A 10925-nucleotide genomic window follows, 5' to 3' on the forward strand; every position below is an offset into this window, starting at 1 on the left:
TACCAGTTTTTCCTAAAAATATTTTAAAATATTAATTGAAATTTAAGCAAAATGTATCTCATAATACACTTCTAGAACCATTCTGATGTCTCTAAATTACTTCATTATAGAATAAATTCAATTGTGTTTTTAAAAATCTCTATGATAACATAAAATAATTTTGCATGTAAAGTCTCTAATTATGATAATATAAAATAATTTTGCATGTAAAAGTTTTTTTCTGTCCTTAGAGGTGGTCTTCTTTTTTATCAAAACCAAATGTCATCTGAATCAGACACTGGATATGGGATTCCTAATAAATGATTAGTTGCCTGTTAATTGTGGCAGACAACTATTATGCCAGATATAACAGCAGTTGCTAAATTCATCCCCTAAATTATTTCTAAATTATTGGATCCAACATTATTAATAGTCAATTGTTGGCCAGGTGTGATAGATAGCATGTGCCTTTAATCCTAGTACTTTGGGAGGCTGAGGTGAGAGGATTGTTTGAGCCCAAGAGTTCAAGGCCAGTCGGGGCAACATAGCAAGACCTCATCTCTACAAAAAAAGAAAAGAAAAAAATTAGCCAGGTATGGTGGCACATACCTGTAGTCCCAGGTACTCAGAAGGCTGAGGTGGGAGGACCACCTGAGCCCAGGAGGTTGAAGCTGTGGGGAGCCATGATCATGCCACTGCACTCTAGCTTGGGTGACGGCATGAGACCCCAACTTTAAAAAAAAATTATTAAAAAATAGTTATAGAGACAAAACTTATCTTTTAATTGTGCCATACAGAAGTTTTTCTTTAAATAAAATAACTTTCATTTACATACAGTTTTACAATGTACAATGCATGCTCACATCTTCACATACAGTGCATATTAGATAGTGATGATAAAGACATTTCTATTTTAAGGAGACAATGTTTTGTATATATTAAGTGACATCCTGTATCTAGGATATTTTCCAACCTACAATCTCAAGTTATAACCTAAAAAAGGTATACATAAAAGTGAAACGGTATATAAGCAAAACTAAACAATAAATAACAAATTAATCCAATAACACAATACACATTTATTAGAGCCTACTGTATGTTCTGAGAGTTCAAGTATGGGAATGAGAACTGGAGGCGATGGCAGTCCAAGACTTTAAAAATGGAAGGATTAAAAAAAAAAAAGGAAGAATTTTGCAAAGTGGGGAGAAATGAGAAGGCAATCTAGAGAAAAGGCATCACATAAGAAAGTTATGAAGCTGAAGTGAAGCATAGACTATGAAGAAAAAAAAGCAAATATGCTTAAGCATTAGGATTAGATTGGTGATTAACTCATAAATGAGTAAGAATGAAAAGACAGTGCTTCCTTTGTGTTCGCAAGGTATACACTCTCATGGTAGCACTTATCACACATTATTTATTTGCCTGTCCACTTCTCCTGTTACAGGGAGAACTACAGAGCGGGGCAGAAACTTGCAGTGTTCTTCCCACATAATATTGCGTCAAACAGCTCATTTTGGCACTAGAAGGTTGTAATACATCTCCCCGACTTCTTCTCTTTATCAGCATAACTAATTCCCCTCAAGCCATTGTCTCTATCTGGCTTGGGTTTCCTTGTCTACAAAATGAGGAGGTTGAAAAAAATTCATTTTCCAGGTCTGAAGTATTCCTGATCTAAACCATGATAAACAGACCTTCTGGATATACAGGGAAAGCAGTATATGTCTTAAAATTCTAGGTTGTCTATAAAGACTTTTGGGTGCTCTGGGAACTCAATTTGTCAGGCCCAAATGGCAAAGTATTATTCTTTGGCATGTTTTTATTTTGCTTTTTAAAAAATTTGGTTAGTCTCATATTAATAAGTAAATATGTCCCAAGTTTTCCACTATACTATAATTTCACCCTAGCATGCAAATGTTTTGGTGAGTAATCAAACAGTATTAGTTCACAGAAGTAATATCTCATGCATGCTTGGTTTATGATTGTTTTGTGGTCATGGTCAGAAGAAACATCTCCTCCTTTTACCACGTTGAATCATAATTATACACAGATGTGTCTTCCTCCTACCCCTTTGAAGGCAGAAACTATCTCCAAACATCAATGATGCCCAGTAGAGTGCTTTGGACATAACAAGTACTTGATAAATATTTGTCAAATAAATTATTATTATGCTGATTATTAATGGAAAATAAGTTAGAAGAATATGAAAGCAAGAGTATGTATATATTGAATATGGTAATGGAAATGTCTTGCCATATTTCACTAAATAAATGTGTTTTTTAGAAAATTCACCTGGAGTTGTCTTAATTTTTTTAGATCTCTCCTTTGCTCATGATAACTTACGTACAGAGAAATCAAGTCTTAGTGTTGAAAACATTAAGCTGTCCATTCAATCAGGTATAATTCTGACAATCTTTTCCAAGAAGCATAAAAGCTTAAGAAAAGCAGATAAAATGCTCTCTTAGCATATGAGAAGAGCAACATAAATTAGATCACAGATAATAATGTAACAAACTGAAGAAAGTTCCTGTTTTTCACTACAATAATTTAAAAAATTTATGGCAAAGAAATCACATCACTCACCATGAACTGAATTCACTTAAAAACAAAGTTTATATGTAAAAATAACCCCACATAACTGAAGAGAAATGTTTAGTATTACCATTTTAAGTTGTTAAAGCCAAGAAAAAGAAAAAGAAAAAGACGATGGAGTTAATGGAACCCACAGGCTACTGATGTGGTAATTTATCAAATGTAGCTGTAATGAAAGATAAATAATACAGGCAATTCACACTTCATGAAAGGATAAAAGTGTCAGTGTGTAGGTACCAGTTTTACTGCAGGCCATAATCAGCAAGTAAACGAAAGTGCAATGTCTAAAAAGTTTATAGCCTTCTATGAAGGCCTCTTCTTGTCAGGTATTGATTTAGGTATTCAGACGACTTCACTGGTATTAAACAAATTGAGTGTTTGTGAACTTAGAGGACATGTTCTATTTCTCCCAACAAAAGTTGCCTCAAGCTTATGTTAAGTCGCTTCCATCACTTAAATTTAAGGAAAGGAATGAAAATGCTGAAATGACATCTTACACAATTATTTTCTTCTTAAATAGAGGGCAATCCAAAGTGAATGTTTCATACTCTCCACCTTCTCCACAAACATGTACTCCATATTTCTTAGAAAGCTGAAAATAGAAAAACACAAAAAATGAAAAAGAAGCTTAAAACTAGAAGAGCAAAAATGCTCACTTATTTTGTTCTAAAAAAAAATCCATGTAGGAAACTTTAATTCCAAAATAGTTTTCAAGGTAAAGAATAATAATTAGCTGCTTCAAGTATGTATTCAAAGTGATTTCAAAAATGCTGTCATAAGGCACAGAATTTCTAATAATACCAAAGCCCTTGCAAAAAAAGATGTAAAAGACCAACATTTTTGTTTATAATGACAAAACTTAAAGATTATTGTAAATTTTGGGACTGGCACTAGCTTTAGATTCAAAGGAAAGTGAAGTCATTATGTAGTAAATGAGAATACATGCAGCCAAACTGGGCTCCCCTCACCTTTTGACCTTTAATGTGGAAAGGAAAATAAAAATACATTGTGTTTACAGAATTTCTCAGGACACAGAGAGAGCAATATAAAGCCTTTCCTTAGGCCTGTGAACAAAAAGAAGTCACACACATGGTTATTATGCTTGAGGTTATTATCATTAGGAAAGTTCCAAGGATACTGAGAACTAGTAAAGTTTCAAAGCTGCAGACAAGCCTCAAGGTTTAACTCCAAGAAAGGTTGGGATAGCTTATAAAATTGTCCATTCAAACCTGAAATTTAAAAAAACCCAACAAATGACCCAAAACCAAAAAAAAAAACCGATGACTTGTATTAAGTATAATAATAAGCCATACTATTTAAATGATCCTTACTGAGAGTAAAAAAAAATCTCCTATTTGGCTGGTCCCATGGATGGCATCAGTGCTGGGGTACACTCTCACTGGCTGTAGCACAAACACGAATCTTTCAGTTTATGTGTACAGGCTCTATCACTGTGATTCTGATAGAGTAGGCAGGTTAGACTAGGCAAACTTCAGGAGTGTAGGAAAGTCCCAAGCTCACTGTTGTCTGTATAGCTGTTACAAAACCATACATGCAAGCAAGTGGCCTAGCTCTAGGAAATTTCACACCTACCTGCTAGACTCTTATCAGATACATTTGCAGTATTGTTGTCTGTCTATCCAGGATGCTTGCAGCCAAGCGTGGACCACCAAAGCAGGAACTAGCCTAGAGACCCCTAGAACATGTGCATCAATAGCCAAGTTGACCTAAGGTAACCATGACCTACTTTTATCTTCATTATATGCTCATAATAATATCATTAGCACTGTGGTTTTACAAACTCTTCATCCAGCAGGGTGCCATAACAGGCCTGAAACTCCCCTATCTGGCATAACAGAGACTCAGCTATAAGATCATCCATTTCTAGGCAAAGCCGATCCCAAGCGCACCCCTCAATGCTCATAAGGATAAAAGTTACAGCTCAACAATAGTTGGGGGCAGAAGCAGAGCTTTCCATAGGCTGTCTATTTGCTCTCCTTTCTTGAGAGTGTATCTTCTTTGCCTAATGAAGCTATTTGCATATCCTGCTTCTCTGTTTGTTTGCAATTTCATTCCAAACTCGAACCTAAGACCCTGCCATGACTATTTCACATCGGAAGCATCACCCCTCCTCCTGGTAACAATTTCATGTTCTTCATTCTGGATGTCACATCTTTCCCTGTTTATAGCCTCTCATAGCCCAAAGTCCTCATAGCCCAAAGAAAAGTGATTCCTTTGATGTTCTGTCACTGCCAGTGCTGGACTGTGGCCCAATCTTCAGTTTCACCTTCATAGTTACACATTTATTTTTTTGGTGATTTTTGTGGTTGTGCACCTTCTGAATCCATTAAATTTCAAATATTGACTATGTGCTCCTAGGGATTTAAAACATGGGTTGATGAGAATTCTACTGCTTCCTCCAAGATCAGTAACAATGCACCAGTAAAAGATCAGAGAATGACACTGTAAAGCCAAACAGCAAGAAAAGTAAGGAAATGAAAACTGGGTGGTGTTTTTTATTAAGAGCTCACAAGAGCAAAGGAAATACATTTCCATCACATTTGGTCATGAAGTTGAGATGATTCTGGTGCAAGGCCAAATTATGACTACTTTACTATATTAAACCAAATTACTGCTTTGCAATAAAAACACAAGAATAGTAACAGAATACACATTTGATAGGTGTTTTTCTGTCCTACCAGGTAGTATCTGTTCCTTTCTACTCTTTGCTGATCATCCATTCCAACAACATTCCACCAAGTGAAACTTCTAATCACACCTTTATGACTTACCAATTATTAACATCCTTTTATTAAAAAATGTTTTTACTGGGGTTCTGCATAATTTCTGTAATCCACCACCAAAGAATAACTAGATTTTAAAATTAAATTCAGCATGGCTGTTATCCTACAGAAGTGGTTCTATGAGCCCATAGTAAAAATAATGTAAGCTGCTCTGGTAAACCAATATAATGCCATTATAAAAGACTGATTTATTCCAGAGGGAACTTACTAAAATCTGGATGTACCCAGTGATATTTTTAGTTTACATGAAATATTTCTATAACATTCATTCATTAAATTCATTCTTCAATACACAGTTTATTAACCCATGATTAATAACCAGGGCTTGCTAGATGATAAACATCCAAAAGTAAATATGACAATATACTTGGTCTCTTGAAGTTTACCAAAGAGACTGTACTCTATATTTTAACACCACAAAATAATGGTGATGTTGCTTCTATAAATAAATACGTACAATCTCTTCTCCCTTTCTATTACTGATTCACTAGTACGGACACAGATTCCACGTGAAGAAGTCTGGGAAAAGAGCCCAGTGATTTTGATGGCCAAGGAACCAAGAAGCAGTTTGACTGAATCCTTATATCTTTTGTGGCTCCTCTAGCTCTACTAGCTTCAAGCTCCAACAGGCATAAATATTCAGGGAAAAATTCATCTTTATTGGCTTGCTTTTAGCCAGCTCCAAGACCTTTTGATGTCTTGAAAGAACCTCTTCAAGGAGCAAAGTCTATACTAGACAATTTCTTTAATGAATCTGCTAAGACATAGCACTTACTAGAAATCAAAATCCTTGTATTATCACAAAAGCATGGTGCAAGCATGTGATAGAAAGGATCAGTTTAGGTAAGTGAAGAATCCAGATGTGCACATTTGACCTTCAATTTACCTCTCTAAAAGTAAATTGTAGGTCAGTGTTACCAATATCTACACTGTTCAAAACTGAGATTATTGTATATTAGCACTTAATCACTCCAACTGCAATTTTTGCAGTTCTCTTTGATAAGTTCCTCTATCAGCATCATTGTAATACAAATACTGAATAGTTAATAGATGCTTTGAAAGTTAAATTTCTCACTGGATTTTTCAAGACTATTTTCAGAATTTAAGTACATAAAAAGAACAATTTATATTGAATCATAAATATTTTTCATGTAGTCTATTCTTTCACTAAATTATTGGTATATAGATGTATTTAAAGTCATGGTATTGGATGAGATCATGAAGAGAAGTGCAGAGGGAACTTTAGGGCCAAGGATAGGAGCACTAGCATATTCTTCATTCTTTAATGATTAAAGTATATTTAAAATGTTAGTTAGTATGCTAAAAGGGGAAGTAGACAGTTATTCTTAACCATAGCAACAAAAATCTATCAGATGGGCTATATTTTTTTGTTTCACATACAGATGTCAGAATTCAAAGAAGTCTAGATTAACTAAATTACAGATCAGATGAGCCTCTATGAAGTGAGTGAAATTCTATGGTCAATTACCTAATGAAGTGACGAGAGAGGAGAATCACACCTTCATAGATGAGAAACTTCTGTTAGTGTGTGTAGAAAACAGCAATTCTCTTACGGCCATCTGTGGACTTGGACTTCTGTGATAGATCAGAGTCTTAAGGTGATCCAAAGAGTATATGGCCTGCCAATTCTTTTCCATAAAGTTTTTACCAAGTGCATGCAGTGATTACATGCAGAAGGCTGGGGCCAAGGTAGAAGAGAGGAAAGAGATCCTTTTGGAAACAGCTGCCCGCCAAACCTTTTCTGCTCAGCTTTCACTACATGAAAGACTGGGGAACTAAGAGATTTCTTCCAAAGCTTGGAGGGATGTGGGGAGAGGCTGAGAAAGGTAAACCCTTGACAAGGTACAAAAAGCCACTGGCAGGACTACCTATAGAGTGTGGGGGTCTTTGCTGATCACCCATTCCAACAACATTCAAATGCTCTAAACACAGTGATTGGAACATAGAAAGTACTTAATACATGTTATTTTTTATTCATTAGATTAGTTTGTTCTTCCCGTGGGCCATCTGTTTTTTCACCTATATACTCCATTTATTGAGGATCATTTTATATCTATTACAGTATCTACACACAAAGATATCTGTATATAAATTTAGACATCTATATAGGTATCTACACATAGATATCTATACCTATAAATAGGTATAGATATCTATACATGGATATAGATATCTTTTATGCAAATGGCTCTCAAAAAACAAAACAAAACACAAAACCCTACCCACCACCCACTTTTTTATTAGTCTCTTTCCAAAATGCTTATTGAGTGTTTTATTTAGAAGCACTGTTTTAAATTCAACATGAATAAAATGAAGTTCCTGATTTTTTCCTCAAAACCCTCACTGCCTGCACAATTCCCTATTTCTGCATTAACTTAACCAAACTTGAAATATTACAGTAAAATTTAACTCTCCTTTCTTTCTGCCACATAGCCTACATTTTTAAAAAATTTCATTAATTGATAACAAACATTCACTCAGTACTTATTAAATGCCAGATCCTATTCTATACACTAGGTATAGGGCAGAAAACAAGACAAAGTACACAATATTTTCCATTCTGATGCACTGCCTGCTCATTTTACACTTGAAATATCATAATAATCTCTTGTCTTCCTTCTTTGTTTTCACCTTTCTCATCTGCTCTACACATTATCACCACACTAACTTTCCTAAATACTGTATGATAATGGCACTAATTTGCTCAAAAACTTTTGGTGGCTGACCACTGTCTATACAATAAAAATCAAGCTCCTTAAACTGAAAATCAAAGACTTCAGCCATCTGGTTCCATTCTTCACATGAATACAAAGATATAAAAGTAATAAAATAAAAAATAAAGAATCTAAAGTGACTTGATTGGCTAAAAAATAAAAATATTAATTTTATAAAGTAAAATATGACCCCCATAGAAAGTACTTAATACATGTTATTTTTTATTCATTAGATTAGTTTGTTCTTCCCGTGGCCATAACCCCCAACATGTAGTTTTCTTCTCATTAACTTACAGAAATCACTTTTTTTACTGCCTATGGGAACTATCCTATCCTGCCTTGTGACTTGTATTTCTGTATTGCAACTTAATTTAAAAAATATTTCATGTGTGCCTTTTATCTTATGAGATAAAAGTTTCTAAATTTCTTAGACTCTCTCACAGTGCCTTCCTAGCAGGATATAACATATATTCAATGACCAACTGGTTGCCTCCCTGTGGTTCAGATATCCTTGTATGCTACCAGAAAAGAACCTGACTAGCGTGTACTCACAAGCCTAATTTAAACCAGAATCAAAAGCCACTCTTAAACAGAATTATGAAGTACAGCCATGCTTTGCTTGATGACAGAGATGTGTCCTGAGAAACATGTCATAAGACAATCTTGTCATTTTGCAAACATCAGAGTGTACTTACACAAACCTAGATGTACGGCCAAATACACACGTAAAGCTACAAGGTACGAGGGGAGATCCAAAAAACCCAGAATTTATTTATTCTTATATGTTTAAACTTCAGTCACCTTCAAAGTACTGTCTGTTTGATGCAATACACCTGTAGAATTTTTTTTTTCCTACTGCTCAAAACATTTTGAACTTGTTAATTTTGATGCCTTTCAATACTTCTGAGTTTTTTGTTTCACCTCTATCACACCTGCAAAACATTTCCCTTTGAGAACTTTTTTAATCTGAGGAAATAAAAAAAGTCACTGGGGATGAGATGGGGTGAATAGGGAGGGTGAGGCATGGGAATCAGGCCATTTTTGGTCAAAAACTGTTGAACACTCAGCACTGTGTGGGCAGGTGTGCTTTCAAATCACCCTTCATGAAGTGGGCAAATGTGCTGAAAGAATCTTAAAAAAAAAAAAATTCACTGAAGCTGAACATAATCTTTCACAATGCTAGTTGGTACACTGATGCCAGTGGGTTCCTAAAACACTTACCTAGTTGGGGAAGCCTGTACTACATGTGGCCCATCCTCCCAAAGATAATTTCAGGGTTTTTTTTGGGGGGGTGGGGGGCATCTCTCTTATAGCCTACTATGTAGACTACAGACCTGTACAGCATTTTACTGTACTGAATACTGCAAGAGACTGTAACACAATGGTAAGTATTTGTGTAGCTAAACATAGAAAAGGTACAGTAAAAATATCATACAAAAGATGAAAAATAGTATACCTACATAGGGTACTTACTATGAGTGGATCTTGCAGGACTGGAAGTTGCTCTGGGTGAGTCAGTAAGTGGTGAGTATTGAATGTGAAGGCCTAGGGCATTACCGTACACTACTGTAGACTTCATAAACACTGTACACTTAAGCTGCACTAAATTTTTAAGAAGATATTTCTTCAATAATAAATTTACCTTAGCTTGCTACAACATTTTTACTTTATATACTTTTTAGTTTTTTTAAAACTTTTGGATTCTGTTATAATAACACAGATTAAAATACAAATTGTACAGCAGAACAAAAATATTTTCTTTATATCTTTATTATATACTTTTTTCCCATTTTTACAATTTTTTTAACCTCTTAAGTTCTAAACGAATGCACAAACACACGCATTAGCATAGGCTTATGCAGGGTCGGTATCAGCAACATCACTGTCTTCCCCCTCCATTTCTTGTCCCACTTGAAGGGCTTCAGGGGCAATAACAGGTATGGAATTGTCATCTGTGACAATGCCTTCTTCTGGACTCTTGAAGGACTTGCCTGAGGTTGTTTTATAGTTAATTTTTCCTTTTGTAAGTAGATGGAGTACACTCGAAAATAATGATAGAAAGTATAGTAAATGCTAGGCAATAGGGATTTTTCAGCTCTATTATAATCTTATGGGACAACTGTCATACAGGCAGTCCATTGTTGACCCAAATGTCACTATGCAGCACATGGCTGTAAAAAGGAGGAAAAAGTTACTGCCTTCTTTTTTTCTACCTTCAGAAATAGGATATAAATAGAGGATTAAAACTCTATTTTTGGAGATCTGAAATAGCAAAATTCACACCTTATAGTTGTCATTGTTGTTCTATTGCATTAGCCATTGAATCAGTGATGTCACTATTTTTGGCCCTGTTTTTAACCATTTGAGGAATGTTATATAAAAAATGATACAGATCAGCCGACCACTGGGTAAGATACTTGCTATTTTATTTCCCATTTGCTTGGTTAAAAAAATACATTGCTGTATTCAATGTCAGCGTGGTGGCTCATGCCTGTAATCCCACACTTTGGGGGGCAGAGACTGACTGAGCCCAGGGGTTTGAGATCAGACTAGGAGTGTGGCAAGACCTTGTCTCTACAATAAATCAAAAAAATTACTTGGGTGTGGTAGCATGTGCCTGTAGTTCCAGCTATTTGGAAGGCTGAGGGGAAATAATCACCTGAGCCCAGCAGGTCAAAGCTGTAGTGGCCATGAGCAAGCTACCACACTCCAGCTAGAGTCACAGTGAGACTTTGACTCAAAAAAAAAATAAGTTACTGTTTTCTTTTTTTTTTTGAGTTGGAGTCTCACTCTGTTGCCCAGACTGGAGTGCAGTGGC

At 35.3% G+C, this 10925-nt stretch overlaps 1 protein-coding gene across 2 annotated transcripts in view; it reads right to left on the reverse strand.

Moving 5' to 3' along the window:
- Positions 1-10925, reverse strand: part of DPH6 (diphthamine biosynthesis 6) — a 200029-nt gene that overhangs the window by 6069 nt on the left and 183035 nt on the right. For both annotated transcript variants that reach the window (XM_021716452.1, XM_021716453.1), the window contains one exon: positions 3066-3160. In XM_021716452.1, the coding sequence (XP_021572127.1) occupies positions 3066-3160 (95 nt within the window). The remainder of the gene's footprint in view (positions 1-3065; positions 3161-10925) is intronic.

Source organism: Carlito syrichta, unplaced genomic scaffold, assembly GCF_000164805.1.
Source record: "Carlito syrichta isolate Samal-C Ts95f unplaced genomic scaffold, Tarsius_syrichta-2.0.1 Scaffold308818, whole genome shotgun sequence".
NCBI lineage: Eukaryota > Metazoa > Chordata > Mammalia > Primates > Tarsiidae > Carlito > Carlito syrichta.